The following is a 22,214-nucleotide window of genomic DNA, read 5'->3' as shown; positions in this document are numbered from 1 at the left end:
GATTCAACCTGGTGAATCTCCTTTGGACTGCCTCCAGTGCCACCACATCCCTGCTCAAAAAACTAGGCCAAAAGAGATATGGACACATATCTCTCTTGTCACTTCCTTTAATACTCTAGGGTGCAGGCAGTCAGGGAATATCCATCTTTAATCCCATCAGTTTACACAATACCATCTCCCTCATTATAGTAATTTCACTTAGATCCTCTGTAGTAACTGCAGTTTGTAGGAAGAAATTATTATTTTCCACTGTGAAAACACAAAATATTGGTTTAATGGCTCTGCCATTTCTGAGTTTCCCATTATTCCCTTCCCATCTTTGTCCTCTCTACGGCTAACATTTATGTTCACTAATCTTTTCCTTTTTACAAACTTACAGAAGCTTTTGACTAGTTTCCTTTCGTAGCTCATCTTAACTTTTGATTTTGTTTTAATAACCCTTTACTGACATTGAAAGCTCTCCCAATCCTCCAGAGTGCCATTAACTTTTACAGTACAATATGCCCCAGATTTTGCCTTTATGTTATTCCTGACTTCCTCGATCAACTATGGATGATTTTTCACCTTTTTGCAATTCCTCTTCCTCTCTGAAATATACTTTGATTGAGAGGTATTTAGTATCTCTCTCAGCATTTGCCTCTGTTCTTCAACTGTCTTACCCTTTAATATTTTTGCCCAGTCTGCTAGGGCAAACTCCTTCCTCAGGCCTGCATCATTACCTTTGCATTCTGCTGCCCTTTCCATAGCTCGATAAGATTCTCCCCTTCAATGATTTATCCAACTCCCTTTTAAAAATTATTACTGAATATTCTTCTAACACGCTACTAAAGCAGGTCAAGAGCATTTCTGTAGCATGTAACTAACCCCCAGTCACCCAAAGTCTATCCACTGTCTACACTGTAGGGGCTAGGAGTGTAATGGAAATTTGCCACTTGACTGGATGGGTACAACTCCAACAACATTCAAGACACTCAACACCATCCAGGCCAAAGCATCCTCTTTGATTGGCACTCCTCCCACCTTCTTCAAATTCACTCTTTTCATCACTGACAGCAGCAGTGTGTACCATCTAGAAGATACACTGCTCACCTTCACCTTCTACAGGGACTTAGGGATGGGCAATAAATGATGGCCCAGTTGGTGATACCAAGAAACCCTACAGTCAGAAAATTCCAGATAGCCCCAAACTTGTTGCGTTAAAAAAACTGTTACTTCTTTCAGGTTCTTTTGTCAGCTAGTTTAATAAGATTTCACGATTTATTTTACTTCCTACATGTCTCCAACACAAGAACAAACTGGGAGTTAATCTTGAATGAGCTTGATCATGCATCTCTTGTTTTAATATAACATAAAACGAGCCTGCACCAGTGAGGTGTACACCTTTTCCCTCTATAGGCTCAATGGGCTGAATGACCTAATCGTGCTGCTTATGACCACACAGTAACTGGTACCTGAGATAGGTTTGTGTTGTTCTTGTTGAAGTCATTCAGTCGTCGGTGAGCTTCCGCCACAGCAACTCGATGTAAAGGGTCCCACTGCTTCTCTCGGCGCTCTTGCTGTTTATAATGATAATACAACGTAGAACAGATTGAGAAAAATAAAGGTCTGAGGAAAATGATGAAGTAGGGTAATCAAAGCATAATCGATAAATGTTCTTCGTCTATGCTGTATACCTCTAAAGTGGTAGATGCAGGTAGAGTTACAACATTTAAAACACTTAGACAGACACATGAATAGGAAAGGTTTAGAGGGGATACTGGCCAAATCCAGGAAAGTGGGACTAGTTTAGTTTGGAAAACTTGATCGGCATGGACAAATTGGACTTAAGGGTCTGTTCCCATGCAGTATGACGCTATCTAAAACACAAGGTTTATTCACCATAGGAAGGGGTGCATCCCAAAGAATCCTTTATCAAGTTTTATGAACTGTCAATACTTAATAGGATGCTCATAATATATAATACTGCAATGATCAAATGCATAAAGATAGAAAGTATGAAACAACCACCTCAATGAAGTATCTAATGTGTTTCTACATCGAAAACACACACACACACACACACACCACAAGTTTGGTCTTCTTCATTTTTCTTACCTGAATTCTCTCCTTAAGGGCTGTGGGATACAGTTCAAAGGCATTTTTAATACCAACATGGTACCTCAAAGAAGGGTTGACCCAATCTGATGGTATCTATGTCAAAAAATGAAAAGTACACAGGTTAGGTAACATGCAGCTTCTGGCCTCAGTCAACGATACAATGACAAAGTGCTACAACATTTTCTTGCTTTATTCTACCAAACAGAAGGATAAGACCCTATTCTCTCTACTAACATGCTTTTTAATTATTCATTCAGATGTGAACTTCACTGAATGTTCCAGTATTTATTGCCTATCCATAGCTGTCCTTGAGAGCATGGGGATGAGCTGCATTCTTGAACGATTGCAGTCCATGTGCTGTATGTGGACCCACAATGCCATTCGAGAGGGACTTACAGGATTTTGACCCAGCAATTTTGAAGGAATGGGCAATATATTTCCATGCCAGGCTTGGTGGGTCGTTTGCAGGGGATGGCGTTGTCACATATCTACTGCCTCTGTCCTCCAGATGGTGGTGGTCATCGGTTTGGAAGGTGCCTTGGTAAATTTCTGCAGTGCATTTCATATATAGTACACTCTATTGCTTTGGATCATCGGTAGTGGGGAGAGCAGATGTGGTGCAAATCAAATGGAATGTTTTGACCTGGATGGTGTCAAGCTTCTTGAGCATTGATGGAGCTGCACTCATTCAGGCAAGCGGGGAGTATTCCATCACACTTCAGACTTGTGCCTTGTAAAAGCTGCACAGATTTTGGATGATCAGGAGGCGAGTTATTTGCTGCAATATTCCTAGCCTCCGACCTGCTCTTATTGCCACTGCTTATACCCGATTAGTCCAGTGCAGTTTCCAATCAATGGCAAACCTCAAGATGTTCACAGTGGGGAATTCAGTGATAGCAATGCCATTAAATAACAAGAGGGAATGGTTAGGTTGTCTCTTTCTTGTAGCCACAATATTCATATAGTTAGTCTAGTTCAGTCTGTGGTCAGCAGTAGCGTCCATGATGATCACTCTGAAGGATTTAGTGAAGATAGTACCACTGAACATTCAGGGACAATTGTATGGAAACGGTCTCTGCCTGAACACTTGAGTGGCACAAATATTACTGGATACTTGTCAACCGAAGCCTGGATATTGTCCAGGACTTGCAGCATTTGGACATGGACTGGTTCAGCATTCCAAGGAGTTGCAAACGTTGCTGAACATTTTGCATCAGCAACAAATACTTCCACTTTGACCTTCAAAAGGTAGTTGGTCACGGAAGAAGCATCGGAACAGGAGTCAGTCAGTCAGGCCATCAAACCCCCTCTGTATTTCTGTATGATCATGGCTGATCAAGCAGTTACCTTCCTGAGGTAAGGAGACCAGAACTGCACACAGTACTCTAGATGCAGTCAAATTAATCTCCTTTGCAAATGAACTGAGACTCCACTCTAGTAGCATTCCCAATAACATGCTGCATCTGCATTTTAGCCTTCAGTGACTTTTCAAAAAGGAGACTTTGTACATCTCAACATTCTATCTCTTACCATTTAAGAAGTACTCTGCCCATCTGTTCTCTCTACCAAAGTAAATGACCTCACAGTTATCCACATCATATTCTTGACAATTCTTATCCATTCAGTAAGTATATCCAAATTCTTCTCGAGGTGCCTTGTACCTTACTCACAACACAGATTCCATTTGGCTTTGTACCATCCACAAATTTAGAAATATCTCATCATGTCCCCAGCTTCTAATTATTGATATATATTGTGAACAGCTGAGACCCTCAAGTACTCCTCTAGTCACAGCCTAACAGGAGGGTGATTTGTACATTCCCTGTTAGTCAATCAATCCATGCCATTACAGTATCACCCATTCCATGCGCTTTCATTTTTCTAACGAGCCTCCTAACGGAGACTTTATCAAAAGCTTTCGGAAAATCTAAGTATACTACATCTGTCAGCTCTCCTTTTTCAGTTTTGTTAGTTATACCTTCAAAAAATTCCAATTAGTTTATCAAACATGATTTTCCATTCACAAGTTCATAATGATGATGTCCAATCAGATAATTATTATCCATGTGCATTTATTCCATCCTTAATAATAGTTTCCAGCATTTTCTCTCCTACCAATGTAAGGCAAACAGGTCTGTAGTTCCTTGTTTTCTCCCTGGCTCTCTTCTTAAATACAGGGGTAACATTTACTATCTTCCAATCAGCAAGAACCATTTCCAGAATCTACAGAATTTTGGGAGGTAATCACTAATGCATCAACTGTCTCTACAGGCACCCCCTTCAACAATTTGGGATGTAGAATATCAGGCCCTGTGCATTTATCAATTTTCAGCCCCATTAATTTCTCCAGTACAATCTTGTCACTATGTTCCTTCAATTCTCATTGTTGCTAGTTATTTAGATCTCTAAATCTGGGAGAGTGCTTGTATCTTCCTCATTGAAAACAGCACAAAGTAATCATTTAGTTTCTCTGTCATTTTTCTATTCCCCATCTGAAGATGGTTGGGCCGAGGACACTACCTTGAGGAACCCCTGCAGTGATGTTCTAAAGCTGAGATGACAGACCTCCAACCATCTTCCTTTCATCCTCCCAGTCACACCATGTGTAAATTGAGAAGCAATCAACAAATCTGCTTAAGGTTGTGTGTATTTATTCCGACCTTCCAGCACTGAGTAACTAATAACCATCTTTTCCCTCTTATATATGCAGGCGCCTTAGCAGATGCCTTAGTTCTGCACCAAATATACAAGGATTCTGAAATAAGAAATGAGTAAAATCTATATGCAGTGTTACTGACACATTCCAAAACAAAATGAAGTGTTTATTGCATTTTTAATGAATGTTCCCATACTAACTTTGATTTTTTTTTAAATCCCAAATTGCAAGACATCAAATGCGAAGATCAAAAAGTACTATTTGAGAAAGTCATCTGCAAACATTAGGGATGGGATATGTGTCACTGAATAGCATTAATGGTAATAACTGAACTGTGGCCGAGTTTTCTGTAAAGTGAACTGGATTATGCAGATTACCATAATAGCCAAATTGAACAAGTCATATGCATAATTTAAGAGTTAGCCCTAAACTTAAATTTACATTTCTGACAGAACACTACTAAAAACTACAAAGATCAAACTCAGTTGATTAATTTATGACATGGGTTAAAATGACAACACATCAGAAAACGTTAATAATCTGACACCCACACTCCCTACTGTGTTGGTTCCATTCTGATTCTGAGTCAAATGAGTGATGACGGCTTTAAGAAACCTCATACATGAGTCACAACTATATGCAAATATTATTTAGCTGTAGTGTATTGCAATGAGAAAATCAGCTCTTCAAAATTAGTATTTTAACCCATGTTTTGTACTACATTTTGAAAGAAAATTACTTCCAAGAAAGGAAAGAAGGCTGAGAGATGTCCTGATAAAGGAGTTTAAAATTATGGTAGGATTTGCAAGGGGAGTTGTACAGAACTATCCACTTCTGAGGAGACCAAAGCTACAGATACTCGTTCATGAATCCAATAGAATTCAGGAGGAACCTCTTTTCCCAAAGGTGAAGGAAGAATATGAGCTAGGACATGGACTGGTTGAGGCAAATAAGTCCATGAAACATAGGAGTAGAAGCAGGCCATTCAGCCCATTGAGCACATTTGCTCTTCAATGAGATCTTGACTCATCTCATAACCCTCAACTCCACATTCCTGCCTTTTCCCCATAACCCTCATTCCCTGATTGATTAAAAATGTCTAGTTCAGCCCTGAACATACTTCATGAACCAGCCTTGACAGCCCTCTATGAAGAAGTCCACTCATTCACTATCCTCAGAGGACAATTGTTTCCTCATCTCTGCCTTAAAGATGTGATCCCTTATTGAGATTATGTCCTCTGGTCCTCAACTCTTACAAAAATGGAAACAACTTTTCTATATTCATTCTAATAGTACCTCTAACTCTTCTAAATTCCATTGATTACAGGCCCAATTTCTTCAATCACTCCTCTAAAACAGAATCTCCAAACCTTGGATCAGCATAGCGAACCTTCCCTGGACTGCCTCCAAAGCTAGTATATCTTTAATTAGATAGCATAGATATATTTACAGAAAGCTACATGTATGTGAGAGAGAAAGAAATAGAAAATCATGTTGACTGGGGTTAGAAGAAGCAGGTAGAAGAATGTTCACAGGATATTAGCAGCAACATGGCCCAAAATGTTTATTTCTGTGCTACACACTCTAAGTAATTCTGCAACACATTACATAAAATTCTGTCAGCTCTTGAGGATGGGTTTATTCATTGGTATATTTTCATTGCTGATGCAAAATGAAGTGTTCAACAATGTTATACGTAAGTTAACAGTACAGAAATGTCAGAGTAATACCTTTAGAGTCCTTCCTGAGAGACCAACAAGAATGCCATCCTTTGCTTCCAGCACAGTGGAGGTGTCTACATCGCCACTTCCTGAGACATCAATGAAGTCAACAATCTTTGGTTTCCCATCTGTTGTTATCTAAACAGCACACAAGAGGTAGTCAGCAAATCAGACAGTTCATTCATATTCCATGCTCTCAACATCTGGGAGCCCAGGTGTGAGTACTTTCATTTCTGCTAGCAACACATACTGAAATAGAAGTATTGTAAACACCAAGAAATGAATATCTTTTACAACACAAGACATACTGCCTACTCATTTGAAGCAGACTTGTTTTATTCAGATTTGTTTTATCCATTCACAGGAGTAGGACTTCACTGGTTGAGTCAGCATTTACTGCCTATGCCTACGTACCCTTGAGAATGTGGTGGCGGGAAGCCCACTTGAAGTGCTATAGTCCATGTAAGTGGTGTTAGGAAGGGAGTTCCAGGATCTGGACCTAACAACAACAAAGAAACAACTCCACAGTTCAAAGGACAACTACATAGTTCCAAGTCAGGATGGCGATTGGTTTGGAGAGGAACTTTCAGCTGATGGCACACTCTTGTCATCCTAAGCAGCAGAAGTCACCAATTTGGAAGATACTGTCAAAAGAACTTTGAGAAGTTGTAGCAGTACATCTTGGAGATAGCACACATTGCTGCCTCTGTACATAAGCAGAGTGAATGAATGTTGAAGGAGGTGGATGGAATGCCAATCAAGCTGACTGCTTTGCCCTCAGTGGTGGTAAGCTTCTTGAGCATTGTTGAAGCTACATCCATCCAGACTTTTGGACAGCATTCTACCATACGCATGTAATAGTATCCTGTCACCTTCAATGTGCTATTTATGTTAAATGATTCATTTTTAGCATATATGGAAAATTTACATTCTAAGAATAAAACATTATATTGTATAAATGTTGTTCATCTATGATATCATTCATAATGAGTCATAAGTAATACTGTTTTAGCAAAAGAAAGCTGAAATACATAGACAGAGGAGGAATCCACTTAGACTCTTCTGTTCAGATCATGGCTGATCTGAGACCCAACTCTTCATATCATCCTTGCCCTAAAACCTTCGACACCTTTGACTAAAAAAATGCCATCAATCTCAGATTTAAAACCAATAATTGACCCAGCATCAATTGTTGTGCTTCAAACATCTACTCTGAGCATATTGAAGAGTTTTCACAAGACTCTCACTGTCGTAAATATGACAAGTGAAGAATTACAAGTTAAGCTATGAGCTTTGAAACTTGACAAGTCAGGATCTTTGCTGGAGGAAAGTTAGACCATATCGGCCCATCGAGTCCACTCGGCCATTCAATCATGGCTGTTGGGCATTTCAACGCTACAAAAGTTGTTCTACTCTACAATCATATATCATCCTTTTCTTGAATACACAATACTTAACTACTTTCTGCTAAAACAAATAGAACCTGATGCTAGAAACCAAACAAAAACATAAATTGCTGGAGAAACTCAGTAGTTCTGGCAGCATCTTAAGAGAGAAAGCAAAGTTAACATTTTGGGTCTAGTGACACTTCTTCAGGCCCTTCTTCAAATAGATTCAGAGATCCTAATGAAAGGGAACTGAAGTAAACTGAAGTCTAATACAATACTATTAAAGAAGCAAATCAGAGTTAAAGGATTTTTTTTTAAAAATACACACTCGGGGTGGTGACAAGTGATAATTTTGGAAGTTATATCTTACCAATTATTAGATCTTTCCAACTATTTCTTCAAGGGATTATGAAAAAAAGATCTTCCTGCAGACTATTATCAAATCTAATTCATTCTGGACTCTGTCCAAACTATAGTCTCCCAACAAAAGGAAACAAAATCATTTATACAGTCCAACTTCAAAAGGTTTTATGTACACGTTGTTGCTTTTGGGAAAAGATTGGTGGAGTTCAGTATTGCAGGTGAAGGGCAGCATCACTGACTGTGAGGTCTTAGGATAGATCCTAGTCTTTGTGGAGTAGCTTTGACACAATATTTTCTAACTTAAAAATATGAACGCAAAAGATATCGGAGCAGGAATAGGCAATTCAGCCCCTCCAACCTTCTCCACTATTTAATATGATCATGGTTGATCTCATCTCATCACTCCACTTTGCTGCCTGTTCTCCATAACCCTTCAACCATTACTAATTAAAAAGAAACCTATCTCCTCCTTAATGCATTCAGTGTCTGCTGCACTCTGGGGCAGTGAATTCCAGATTCACAAAACTTTGAGAAAAGTAATTCCTCAGCTATGGTCATCTTTTAGAATGATAAGAGACACTGCTAAGTTTTCACATTTACAATCTCTACAGCCTTTCAAAAAAAACCCCACAAACTGTGAATACTCTCAAGTCTTTATTAAGCTCAATGAAAACAGAAGCAAGTTCAATCTTATTTCTTACCAAAAAAGGTTTGAAGACCGGACAAATGCCGGGAATTGAAAGTGAAACTGTGCAAGCTGCAGATCGGTGTACCTGAGATCATGGCAGCATCTGACTCAGTACGGTATCACAGAGTTCAAGCAAGAGTAAAATCTGTGAGAATTGGAGGGGTGGGGCGTGGGGGTGGGGGGTAACTTTCCACCTGGTTGGAGTCACACCTGGCACAAAGGAAATGGATGTGGCTATTGAAGGTCAGTCTTCTCACCTCCAGGACATCTCTGCAGGAGCTTTTAAGGGTTGAGTCTGAGGTCAACTACCATCAGCTGCTTTATCAATGACTGTCCTTCAGGAGAAAGTGAGGTCTGCAGATGCTGGAGATCAGAGCTGAAAATGTGTTGCTTGAGAAGGGCAGCAGGTCAGACAGTTTCCTGAAGAAGGGCTTATGCCCGAAACGTCGATTCTCCTGTTCCCTGGATGCTGCCTGACCTGCTGCGCTTCTCCAGCAACACATTTTCAGCAATGACTATCCTTCCATTGTAAGGTCAGCATAAGAGTGCTCACTGATGGTTACAGAGTTCAGCACCATCCATGACACTTCAGATACTGAAGCAGTGTGTGCCAGTGTCCAGCAGGCCCATGATAACAGTCAGCCTGAGGGTGTTAAGTGACATTCATGCCATTCAAGTAATGGCTCTGGGGTCAGTTAGCTGGACAGTAGGGTTCTGATATAGAGTGACTCCAACAGTATGGGTTCGATGTGAGCACTAGCTGAGGTCACCATGAAGGTCCTACCTCACTGCTCGCCTGAGATGTGGTGACCCTCAGGCTAGAATCACCACTCAGAGTCATAGAGATGTATAGCAACCCGTCCATGCCGATCAGATATCCCAACCCAATCTAGTCCTAGTCCCAATCCAATCTCAGCCCGTATCCCTCCAAACCCTTCCTATTCATATACACCCAAATGATTCTTACTTGTTGCAATTGTACCAACCTCCACCACGTCCTCTGGCAGCTCATTCCATACACATACCACCCTCTGCGTGAAAATGTTGCCCCTTAGGTCTCTTTTATATCGTTGCCCTCTCATCCGAAACCTATGCCCTCTAGTTTTGGACTCCCCGACCCCCGGGAAAAGACTTTGCCTGTTTACCCTATTCATGCCCCTCATAATTTTGTAAACCTCTATAAGGTCACCCCTCAGCCTCCGCGCTCCAGGGAAAACAGTCCCAGCCTGTTCAGCCTCTCCCTATAGCTCAAATCCTCCAACCCTGGCAACATCCTTGTAAATCTTTTCTGAACCCTTTCAAGTTTCACAACATCTTTCCGATAGGAAGGAGACCAGAATTGCACGCAATATTCCAACAGTGGCCTAACCAATGTCCTGTACAGCCGCAACATGACCTCCCAACTCCTGTACTCAATACTCTGACCAATAAAGGAGAGCATACAAAACACCTTTTTCACTATCCTATCTACCTGCGACTCCACTTTCAAGGAGCTATGAACCTGCACTCCAAGGTCTCTTTGTTCAGCAACACACCCTAGGACCTTACCATTAAGTGTATAATTCCTGTTAAGATTTGCTTTCCCAAAATGCAGCACTTCGCATTTATCTGAATTAAACTCCATCTGCCACTTCTCAGCCCTTTGGCCCATCTGGTCCAGATCCTGTTGTAATCTGAGGTAACCCTCTTCGCTGTCCACTATACCTCCAATTTTGGTGTCATCTGCAAACTTACTAAATGTACCTCTTATGCTCGCATCCAAATCATTTATGTAAATGACAAAAAGTAGAGGATCCAGCACCGATCCTTGTGGCACTCCACTGGTCACAGGCCTCCAGTCTGAAAAACAACCCTCCACCATCACCCTCTGTCTTCTACTTTGAGCCAGTTCTGTATCCAAATGGCTAGTTCTCCCTGTATTCCATGAGATATAACCTTGCAAATCAGTCTCCCATGGGGAACTTTGTTGAACACCTTACTGAAGTCCATATAAATCACATTTACTGCTCTGCTCTCATCAATCCTCTTTGTTACTTCTTCAAAAAACTCAATCAAGTTTGTGAGACATGATTTCCCATGCACAAAGCCATGTTGACTATCCCCAATCAGTCCTCGCCTTTCCAAATACATGTACATCCTGTCCCTCAGGATTCCCTCCAACAACTTGCCCACCACAAACAAACAGTCAGGGTCACTGGTCTATAGTTCCCTGGCTTGTCCTTACCACCCTTCTTAAACACTCATGAGAATACAGCCCTATGGTCCTCAAACTATGGCAACACTCTCACCTGCACGTCCTTTTGACATTAAATATGATCATCACTACCAAATCCCACCTAGGGGCTAATATTCACTCAAAACCTAATTGGAAAATCCATATAAATACTATGGTGATGAAAACAGGTCAGTGGCTCAGAATTCTACAAAGAGTCACTCACACCACCTCCTGCAAGTCCCCTTCCATTCTGAATTGGAACTATATCATTGTTCCTTCACTTGTCATTGGGTCAAGATCCCAGAGGTCCCTTCCTAACAGAACTACGAAGATAACTACACCCCAAGCACTGCAATGATTCAAGTTACGGCCCTTTACAGATGGCAAAAATGACACGTATACCCTACAAATGCACAAAAATAACCTTAGTAAACAATCTCTGTGCAACATGTATGCATGTATCTATGTTTGGTACCTCATCCACCATATTCAACATTCACTTCCTTCACTGAGTCAAGACGGCAGCAGTGTTTTCCATCTACAAGATGCTGTGCAACAACTCACTAAGGTTCCTCTCAAAGCACCATCCAAACATGCAACCTCTCCCACCGAGAAGGGCAGCAGATACATAAGAACACCACCACCACCATGTCCCCTCCAAGGATTAGACCATTCTGACTTGGAACTCTATTCCTTTTCACCATCTAAATCAAAATCGTAGAACTCTGTCTCCAACATCATCATGGGTGGCCTGAAGGCACCAACAATGGCAGATATTCAAGGTAGCTCTCCAGCACTTCCTCCAGGATATTTAGGATGGGTAATAAATAGCATCACATTCCATAAACAAACAGAAAAATCTTATGATCTTGCAGTCCTGATTATCAGATGATGTAACACTGTAAAACAGCATACTAATTTACAGGTATGCTCACCACCTATCTGAAATTGCCAAACACGTTTTGCCCATCCAGTCTCTGGGAAGAGGTGCCATATGGATGAACTGGCAACGACGGTATCTTCTACAAAACCATTCCATACTGAAATACTCATGTGCTCCCGTCACAGGGTACCTTACACCTACCTCTCTCTAATATATTCTTCCTAAGCCACTGTTTGAATATAATGAGTTATTGCCTTCAAGATTTCATTGGAGGTTTCACTCGATTAGTCAGAGAGAAACTCTTTCTACAGGCAGAAGGGTCGGTAATGAGAGGGTCACATATTGAACCAAGTGACAAACGAACAGAAGTCGGATGAAGATTTTACACAAAGCTACAGTGATCTGAAATGTAATGACTGATACGGAGGCTGAAACTCTTCAAATGGATAAATACTGAAAAAGAAAAATATGCAGTGCTCTGGAGAAATAGCAAGGAATGGGACTAACAATAGTTCTTTCACAGCAGGCCTAGGTATGATGGCACAAACAAAGTCTCCTTTGCTGTCTTATTCTATAATTAGGAGTACAATGTTTACAGAACTGAGCTCTACAGTTAACACCACTCTTGAAGCAAAATACCCAAAGTAAAACATTCCAAAGTTCTGAAGGACAGTCATATTTGAGTTAACAGTTTCTTTCTCCACAGACGCTACCGGACCGGAGTTTCTCCAATAATTTGTTTTTTTTTTAGATCTCTCAGTAGTTCAGTGTAGATACCTAAAATGAATTTCAGTGCAGGTCTGACACCAGGCAGCTGACTAACTGGCACACAGGAAGAGGAGGAAATATTTCTACCCAGAAAACCTCTCTCAGTACTCATATAGAACACAACTGATCTGTTAACTCAATCCATCTGGCTTAACGCCTTCACCCTGAACACCATTACTAATCAACAATTTATGTTAATTTTGACATTTCCAAGCGACCCCAAATCTCAGCAGCTTTTTGAGAGAGTTCCAAATTTCTACTTTCGTGTTTGAAGAAATGCATCCTGACACTACTCCGAAGGCTCAAAACCTCTTGTTTTGGACAGCACCAGAGGAAACTTTTTCTGCTCTCACCTTACAACTCAAACTTTTCATTCAAACCATTCAAGAGAATATAATCCAGTCTGTGCAATTTCTCTTCATAACTTATACAAAGGTCAGATAGGTCAATGGAGTAAGGTCATATTCTCATGAGTCCTGAATGCGTTTCCATCACTATCCTCATGACACACAATCAGTATGTAACTCCAGCTTCCCACCATCTCTTCCATTTTAAACTCCGCACACTTGGTCTTGTTATGAGAGACAATTTTACCAGCATTTCCTTCAAATATTACAGTAACATTGAAGAAATTAACTGCGAATAAATCACCTGTGAGACTTGGGAAATTGCCAGGTAGCCTCACAAGGTTTTGGATGATATTCTGTATGCATGCTTTCACAACTTGTCAGAGAGCAGCAATCAGGCACAGCGAGGCAAGAAAAATAAATAGGCCAAATCGTTGATTGGCAACTCACTTGCTCTGGATCAGCACTAGGATCCTCTCCCCAAGTACAGATGCCATTACCTCTCCCTCTGTGTTCAGTGCATGAACACAGAGCATTACAAAGCAATCAACAGCACGTTTACAACTTAATTTTTTCAAGAGCTGATGACTTCACCCAGCCTTCAACAACTCTGTTTCTTAATTTGTCACAAAAAGTCTCACCACAATGAATTAAATACACAGAAGAAAGCTTCCCAAACCAAGGGTTGTGATCCCCAGTGGGAGCGGCTGATCAACTTGCGACTCCTAAACCTGCAATAGCAACAGGGATCAGCTGCGTGTCATGAAGCACTATGTAGTGGAGTGGAGCTCATTGGCCAAGTGTTCTGTCAATCATGATGAGCTAGTCACCACCACAGACCATCCCTATTTACAAGCTTATCAATCAATGTCTGCTGTTGTTCTGAAGAACATCAATCATTATTACATAGGGATGTCCAGAATCAACAATGTTTCTCTTTTTATTCATGCTTGCCTGGTATCCTGGATGACTCTGCTGGAGATTACTATCACTTCCTCAACCAGTGGTTGGAAATGGCTCCTTCCCCCCACTTCCTTCCCATCCTGTCAATGTCCATCTCCTGATGTAAACTGGCTGCAAAACAGCTCCATCCTTCCCTCAAGCCCTGGATGTCAGAGGTCCAGTCACACTGCAGGAGAAAGTGAGGACCTCAGATGTTGGAGATCAGAGTCGAGAGTGTGTTGCTGGAAAGGCACAGCAGGTCAGGCAGCATCCGAGGAGCAGGAGAATTGATGTTTCGGGCCAGAGCCCTTCATCAGGAATGACTGCAGGCTGCAAATAGCTTCTTCCACCAAGTCTAAGAAAGTGAGAATGATTGTGTGTGACAAGAGTGAGAGTATAAGTATGTGCAACACCGTATGAATGAATGAAAAGAGAAAGAGTGTGAGGAGTATCTCTAACAGACATAGTGAGTGATAGTACTATGACAAAGGGAGTGCTAATAAGCATGTGAGTACTTAGAGAATAAGACAGAGAGACAGGCAGAGTGACAGTAAGTGGCTGAGAGTTATATGAAGCCAATACAAACTGAATCCTCCCTCTTCCCACCCCTTCCAAAGGAAACGGTACTGACTGGTTGGAAAGTTGATTCTGATTGGCCAAGGCACTATAAATTGTTGTGATTGGATGCAATTTGGCGTCTTGCACATGTCCTCACCAGTGGCAACTTGTCTCTCTTTTCAGCAACATTTGAATTTAAACAAAATAACGAACTGCTGGAGATCTCAAACGAACATAAAATGCTGGAAAAATTCAGCAAGCTGACAGGATTTGCAGAGAAAGCAAAGTTAACATGTTGAGTCCAGTGACCCTTCAAATTTCATTTTTTCTTAGAAAGAACAAAATGTTTTAAATCTTATTTAATCAGACCAATCACTGCAATGGTCTGACAAAAGATGCTACGAGCTTTGCAGAATTTTCCAGAATATGGGTAAAATGTCAAAAGTGTTCTATTGTCTTGCGACATACAGGGAGAAAAGCACGAGTATTACTGGAGTTGAAATTATTTGAAAAACATCAATGTAAACTTGCAGAGACAGTAATTAAAGCTTGCTCCCTGAATTCCAACACCATAGCAGCAAAGGGACAGAGGAGATGGCTGAATGCCATTCTATGATTCTGTAAATGACATTAACACCAGGTGTGCATATCTTTCATGTGCCTGCTGTAGCTCATAAACCCAGTTAATTTATCCTGTGAAGTCTAAACAACTAAATTGTCAATTTTCCATTACATGCCCTGTAGAAACACAAAAGTCCCAAGTGTAAATCTCTCACCGACAGCCTTGATTCAATCAGTCAAACATTTTGCTTAAGTCAGAAAGTTGTAGATTGGAATCTCACTCAGACACTTCACGATATAATGTAAAAGAGGGCCTCTGTGGTGCAGTAGTAAGGTCTCATCTCTGCACCTGGAATCCCGATATAAGTCCCACCTGCTCCAGAGCTATGTAACAGCATATCTGAACAGGGTGGTCACAGAACATATATAATGACTGACTGACCCAGTGCCAAAATTAAAAAAATGCTGCCCTGCTAAAGGAGCTGTCTTCTAGGTGAAATATTAAACCAATGTCCTGTTACCTTCTCAGGTGGACGTGAGAGATCATTGTAACTGTTTGTGAAAGAGCAAGAGACTTTCCCCGGTCAAAATAAAAAAAAATGGATACTGGGAATCAGAAAAAAAACAGAAGTTGTTGGAAAAACTTCTGACCTCATGAAGGAGGGAAGATGAATGATGAAGCAGCTGAAGATGGTAGAGTCTAGGACACTACACGAAAAAAATCACACTTTCTTGGATATCCTGGCTAATTTTCATCACTAAGCCTTCTTCTGGAATCTTGATATTCATAATTTTGCTGCTATTTTTCCTAACTATGTTTCATAGAACATAGAAAAGTACAGCACAGAACAGGCCCTTTGGCCCACGATATTTCAGAAGTACTAGCTTGGCTGTAACGAGCTTTTGACTGTTCTAAAGTTATGGACGCTTGCTTTAGAAATGCAAATTGACTCTTTCCCTCCTCATACATTTGGTGTGGTTCTCACTGAGGTTTGTCCGGAGCAGCCCTGTGATGTGGGACTCAGCTCCACCGTCTGTTCCCTGGGAAACACACTAAAGAAAATATCAACGGCGCCTGGAGGACCATTAATTCAGTGAAAGACGCTCTTTGGTCTGCCTGAAACTTATTGGTCTTCCAGAACAAGGAGTTGACCTCGGCCAGACTGGCACATTTCAAGGCACCCTGGATACTGCCTGACCTGCTGTGCTGTTCCAGCAATAAAGTTTCAACTTTGATCTCCAGCATCTGCAGACCTCACTTTCTCCTGGCACATTTCAAGATCCAGGACGATGTGCTGAGGGATGCATTACAGCTTGGGGCAGCTGCTGCCAAGGCTCAGTGGAGAAAGACCAGGCTTTAAGGTCTTTCTACCAAAGTTAAATGGGGGTTCTTTCAGTCATCGGACCCTCTCAATCCCTCAAATATATGCAAACCTAATCTTATACAAGTCAGAAATGTCATTGGTTTGTTTGCTGGATAGAGTTTAAGTCCGATGTTAGTTTGTTTATTCATATGATGCTGTATAGAATTGAACTACTTTAGTGACTATCCATGTATATAAAGTCAGAAGTCACACAACACCAGGTTATAGGAGAAAGTGAGGACTGCAGATGCTAGAGATCAGTCAAATGTCTGGTGCTGGAAAAACTTATGCTTATGCCCAAAACGTCATTTCTCCTGCTCCTCGGGTGCTGCTTGACCTGCTGTGCTTTTCCAGACTCTCAACATCAGGTTATAGTCCAACAGATTTAATCGAAATCACAAGGTTATGGAGCCCTGCCCCTTTATCAGGACTGGTATTGCGTGACTTCTGACTTTGTTAAACCCAATCCAGAACCTCCACGGTATGTATATAAATATATTTTTATGAATAAGGAATATATTTGAAATAAAAAATATAAACTTGATGGCAATCAGCCAATGGGGAAGGTCAGCCACATTTTGCTAACACAACATTAACATAATGTTAAACATTAAATCTAACAGCAACCCTGGATAAGAGGTCCTTTTGTATTTTGTGAAAGGGATATCTGAGGTAGAGTGTGGATGGATTTCGGAGGGTTTAGCAGCAGGATTGGCAGGCGGCCGGGGGACTTGGTGGGGGGGTCGGGGGGGGGTGGGGGTCGGGGGGGGGGGGAAGAAGGAGAAGGGGGTGGGGGGTGACAGGGAGACGGGGGTGGGGGGGGGGTGACAGGAGACGGGGGTGGGGGGGGTGACAGGGAGACGGGGGTGGGGGGGGGGTGACAGGGAGACGGGGGTGGGGGGGGGGTGACAGGGAGACGGGGGTGGGGGGGGGGGGTGACAGGGAGACGGGGGTGGGGGGGAGGTGACAGGGAGACGGGGGTGGGTTGGTGAGAGGGAGACGGGGGTGGGGGGGGGGGGAGGGAGACGGGGGTGGGGGGGGGAGGGAGACGGGGGTGGGGGGGGAGGGAGAGGGAGACGGGGGTGGGGGGGTGGGGAGAGGGAGACGGGGGTGGGGGGGTGGGGGAGAGGGAGACGGGGGTGGGGGGTGTGGGGGAGAGGGAGACGGGGGTGGGGGGGGTGGGGGAGTGGGAGACGGGGGTGGGGGGGTGGGGGAGAGGGAGACGGGGGTGGGGGGGTGGGGGAGAGGGAGACGGGGGTGGGGGGGTGGGGGAGAGGGAGACGGGGGTGGGGGGGTGGGGGAGAGGGAGACGGGGGTGGGGGGGTGGGGGAGAGGGAGACGGGGGTGGGGGGGTGGGGGAGAGGGAGACGGAGGTGGGGGGGGTGGGGGAGAGGGAGACGGGGGTGGGGGGGGAGAGGGAGACGGGGGGTGGGGGAGAGGGAGACGGGGGTGGGGGGGTGGGGGAGAGGGAGACGGGGGTGGGGGGGTGGGGGAGAGGGAGACGGGGGTGGGGGGGTGGGGGAGAGGGAGACGGGGGTGGGGGGGTGGGGGAGAGGGAGACGGGGGTGGGGGGGTGGGGGAGAGGGAGACGGGGGTGGGGGGGTGGGGGAGAGGGAGACGGGGGTGGGGGGGTGGGGGAGAGGGAGACGGGGGTGGGGGGGTGGGGGAGAGGGAGACGGGGGTGGGGGGGTGGGGGAGAGGGAAAGGGGGTGGAGGGGTGGGGGAGAGGGAAAGGGGGTGGGGGGGTGGGGGAGAGGGAAAGGGGAGGGGGGGGTGGGGGAGAGGGAAAGGGGAGGGGGGGTGGGGGAGAGGGAAAGGGGGGGTGGGGGAGAGGGAAAGGGGGGGTGGGGGAGAGGGAAAGGGGGGGGTGGGGGAGAGGGAAAGGGGGGGGTGGGGGAGAGGGAGACAGGGTGGGGGGGGAGAGGGAGACGGGGATGGGGGGGGGGGGAGAGGGAGACGGGGGTGGGGGGAGAGGGAGACGGGGGTGGGGGGAGAGGGAGACGGGGGTGGGGGGAGAGGGAGACGGGGGTGGGGGGAGAGGGAGACGGGGGTGGGAGACGGGGGTGGGGGGAGAGGGAGACGGGGGTGGGAGGGGGAGAGGGAGACGGGGGTGGGAGGGGGAGAGGGAGACGGGGGTGGGAGGGGGAGAGGGAGACGGGGGTGGGGGGGTGGGAGGGGGAGAGGGAGACGGGGGTGGGGGGGGTGGGAGGGGGAGAGGGAGACGGGGGTGGGGGGGGTGGGAGGGGGAGAGGGAGACGGGGGTGGGGGGGTGGGAGGGGGAGAGGGAGACGGGGGTGGGGGGGGTGGGAGGGGGAGAGGGAGACGGGGGTGGGGGGGGTGGGAGGGGGAGAGGGAGACGGGGGTGGGGGGGGTGGGAGGGGGAGAGGGAGACGGGGGTGGGGGGGGTGGGAGGGGGAGAGGGAGACGGGGGTGGGGGGGGTGGGAGGGGGAGAGGGAGACGGGGGTGGGGGGGGTGGGAGGGGGAGAGGGAGACGGGGGTGGGGGGGGTGGGAGGGGGAGTGGGAGACGGGGGTGGGGGGGGTGGGAGGGGGAGAGGGAGACGGGGGTGGGGGGGGGTGGGAGGGGGAGAGGGAGACGGGGGTGGGGGGGGTGGGAGGGGGAGAGGGAGACGGGAGTGGGGGAGGGAGGGGGAGACGGGGGTGGGAGGGGGAGATGGGGCTGGGGGGTGGGGAGGGGGAGACTGGGGAGGGGTGGGGGGGAGAGACGGGGGTGGGGGGGAGAGACGGGGGCGGGGGGGTGGGACTGGGTGAACAACTGTCACCAGATCTCCATCCCACAGAAGACCCTCTCCTCTCCCCGAAACTGCACCCACAGGGTGTAACCCCTTAGTCTGCCCTCCCCACCATCCCCCTCCCTGGTACTGCAGCACCGGTGCCCCCTGGGCTACTCACACTCTCCCAAACACCCCAACCCCCCCCCGACCATACTCGCTCCCTCACTCCCCCCTCACCCTGCCCCCGGGTGTAACCCCCGCACCCTACCCCCAGGTGTAACCCCCTCACTCCCCCCCTCACCCTGCCCCCAGGTATAATCCCCTCACCCTGCCCCAGGGTGTAACCTCCTCACTCCCCCCCTCACCCTGCCCCCAGGTATAATCCCCTCACCCTGCCCCCGGGTGTAACCCCCTCACCCTGCCCCCGGGTGTAACCCCCTCACTCCCCCCCTCACCCTGCCCCCGGGTGTAACCTCCTCACCCTGCCCCCGGGTGTAACCCCCTCACTCCCCCCCTCACCCTGCCCCCGGGTGTAACCCCCTCACTCCCCCCCTCACCCTGCCCCCGGGTGTAGCCCCCTCACCCTGCCCCCGGGTGTAACCCCCTCACTCCCCCCCTCACCCTGCCCCCGGGTGTAGCCCCCTCACCCTGCCCCCGGGTGTAACCCCCTCACTCCCCCCCTCACCCTGCCCCCGGGTGTAGCCCCCTCACCCTGCCCCCGGGTGTAGCCCCCTCACCCTGCCCCGGGTGTAACCCCCTCACCCTGCCCCCGGGTGTAGCCCCCTCACCCTGCCCCCGGGTGTAGCCCCCTCACCCTGCCCCCGGGTGTAACCCCCTCACCCTGCCCCCGGGTGTAACCCCCTCACCCTGCCCCCGGGTGTAGCCCCCTCACCCTGCCCCCGGGTGTAACCCCCTCACCCTGCCCCCGGGTGTAGCCCCCTCACCCTGCCCCCGGGTGTAACCCCCTCACCCTGCCCCCGGGTGTAACCCCCTCACCCTGCCCCCGGGTGTAACCCCCTCTCGGCCCCGGTACCTGGAGGCCCGGCGCCCCCGGGTCCACCCCCGAGTCCAGGATTGCGATCACGGTGCCGCGGCCATCACACTCGGGCCTGCGGCTGATGAAGTTCATGGCCCCGGTCTCGTGTTTGGGAATCAGCGCGTGCAGAGGGAACCCCGACCCCGGACCCGGGCCCCGCTCCTTCCCCGCTCCCACAGACTCAGCCATCATCAGGGCCCGGACCAGCGCACAGCACACCCGCCTGACGACACATCCGGGGGCGCCGCATGGCAACCGCGAGGGGGGGGCATGGCAACCGGGAGGGAGGGGGGCATGGCAACCGGGAGGGAGGGGGGCATGGCAACCGGGGGCATGGCAACCGGGGGGGGTCATGGCAACCGCGAGGGGGGGCATGGCAACCGCGAGGGGGGGGCATGGCAACCGCGAGGGGGGGCAGGGCAACCGGGGGGGCATGGCAACCGCGAGGGGGGTCATGGCAACCGGGGGTCATGGAAGCCATGAGGGGGGGGCAGGGCATCCGGGGGGGTCATGGCAACCACGAGGGGGGGCATGGCAACCGCGAGGGGGGGCAGGGCAACCGGGGGGGTCATGGCAAACACGAGGGGGGGCATGGCAACCGCGAGGGGGTGGTGCATGGCAACCGGGGGGGGGGGCATAGCAACCACGAGGGGGGGCATGGCAACCGCAAGGGGGGGGCATGACAACCAGGGGGGGCATGGCAACCGCGAGGGGGGGGGCATGGCAACCGGGGGGCATGGCAACCGCGAGGGGGGTCAGGGCAACCGGGGGGGCATGGCAACCGCGGGGGGTGGTGCATGGCAACCGGGGGGGGGGCATGGCAACCGCGAGGGGGGTGCATGGTAACTGGGGGGCATGGTAACAGGCGGCATGGTAATGGGGGGTGCATGGTAACAGGGGACATGGTAACTGGGGGGGGATGGTAATGGGGGTGCATGGTGACAGGGGCGTGCATGGTGACAAGGGGGTGCATGGTAATGGGGGGATGGTAATGGGGGGTGCATGATAACAGGGCGGTTTCATGGTAACAGGGGGGTGCATGGTAACTGGGGTGCATGGTAATGGGGGGATGGTAATGGGGGTGCATGGTAACAGGGCGGTGCATGGTAACAGGGGCGTGCATGGCAACTGGGGTGCATGGTAATGGGGGGATGGTAACAGGGAGGTGCATGGTAACATGGGGCATGGTAACGGGGGGGAATGTTAACAGGGGCATGTTAACAGGGCGGTGCATGGTAACAGGGGGCATGGTATCAGGAGGTGCATGGTAACTGGGGGGCATGGTAATGGGATGGGTGCATGGTAACAGGGAGGTGCATGGTAACAGGGGGCATGGTAACATGGGGGTGCATGGTAACTGGGGGGCATGGTAACAGGGGGTGTGCATGGTAACGGGAGGCATGGTAACGGGGGTGTGTGCATGATGACGTGGGAGCATGGTAACGGGGGGGTGCATGGTAACGTGGGGGCATGGTAACGGGGGGTGCATGGTAACGGGGACATGGTAACTGGGGGGCATGGTAACGGGGACATGGTAACTGGGGGGCATGGTAATGGGGTGGGTGCATGGTAATGGGGGCATGGTTACAGGGAGGTGCATGGTAACAGGGGGCATGGTAACATGGGGATGCATGGTAACAGGGGGCATGGTAACATGGGGATGCATGGTAACTGGGGGGCATGGTAAGAGGGGGTGTGCATGGTAACGTGGGGGCATGGTAACGGGGGCATGGTAACTGCGGGGTGTGCATGATAACGTGGGGACATGGTAACGTGGGGGCATGGTAACGGGGGCATGGTAACTGGGGGGTGTGCATGGTAACAGGGAGGTGCATGGTAACAGGGGTGTGCATCGCAACGGGAGTGTGCATGGTAACTGTGGTGCATGGTAAC

General features: G+C 47.8%; 1 protein-coding gene across 1 annotated transcript in view; it reads right to left on the bottom strand.

Moving 5' to 3' along the window:
• Positions 1–20,524, bottom strand: part of LOC122557441 (tripeptidyl-peptidase 2-like) — a 132,157-nt gene extending 111,633 nt beyond the window's left edge. The window contains exons 1-4 of the mRNA XM_087991847.1: positions 20,319–20,524; positions 6,484–6,612; positions 2,095–2,190; positions 1,452–1,556 (exon numbers count right to left, since the gene is read on the bottom strand). Of these exons, the coding sequence (XP_087847973.1) occupies positions 1,452–1,556; positions 2,095–2,190; positions 6,484–6,612; positions 20,319–20,513 (525 nt within the window). The 5' untranslated portion in view covers positions 20,514–20,524. The remainder of the gene's footprint in view (positions 1–1,451; positions 1,557–2,094; positions 2,191–6,483; positions 6,613–20,318) is intronic.
• Positions 20,525–22,214: the final 1,690 nt, after the last annotated feature.

The sequence above is a fragment of the Chiloscyllium plagiosum genome, unplaced genomic scaffold (assembly GCF_037043375.1).
Source record: "Chiloscyllium plagiosum isolate Xiang-an unplaced genomic scaffold, Cpla_swu_hap1 HiC_scaffold_11, whole genome shotgun sequence".
Taxonomy (NCBI): Eukaryota; Metazoa; Chordata; class Chondrichthyes; order Orectolobiformes; family Hemiscylliidae; genus Chiloscyllium; species Chiloscyllium plagiosum.
Note: the sequence above shows the minus strand (reverse complement) of the source record. Positions and strands in the feature narration are given on the sequence as shown.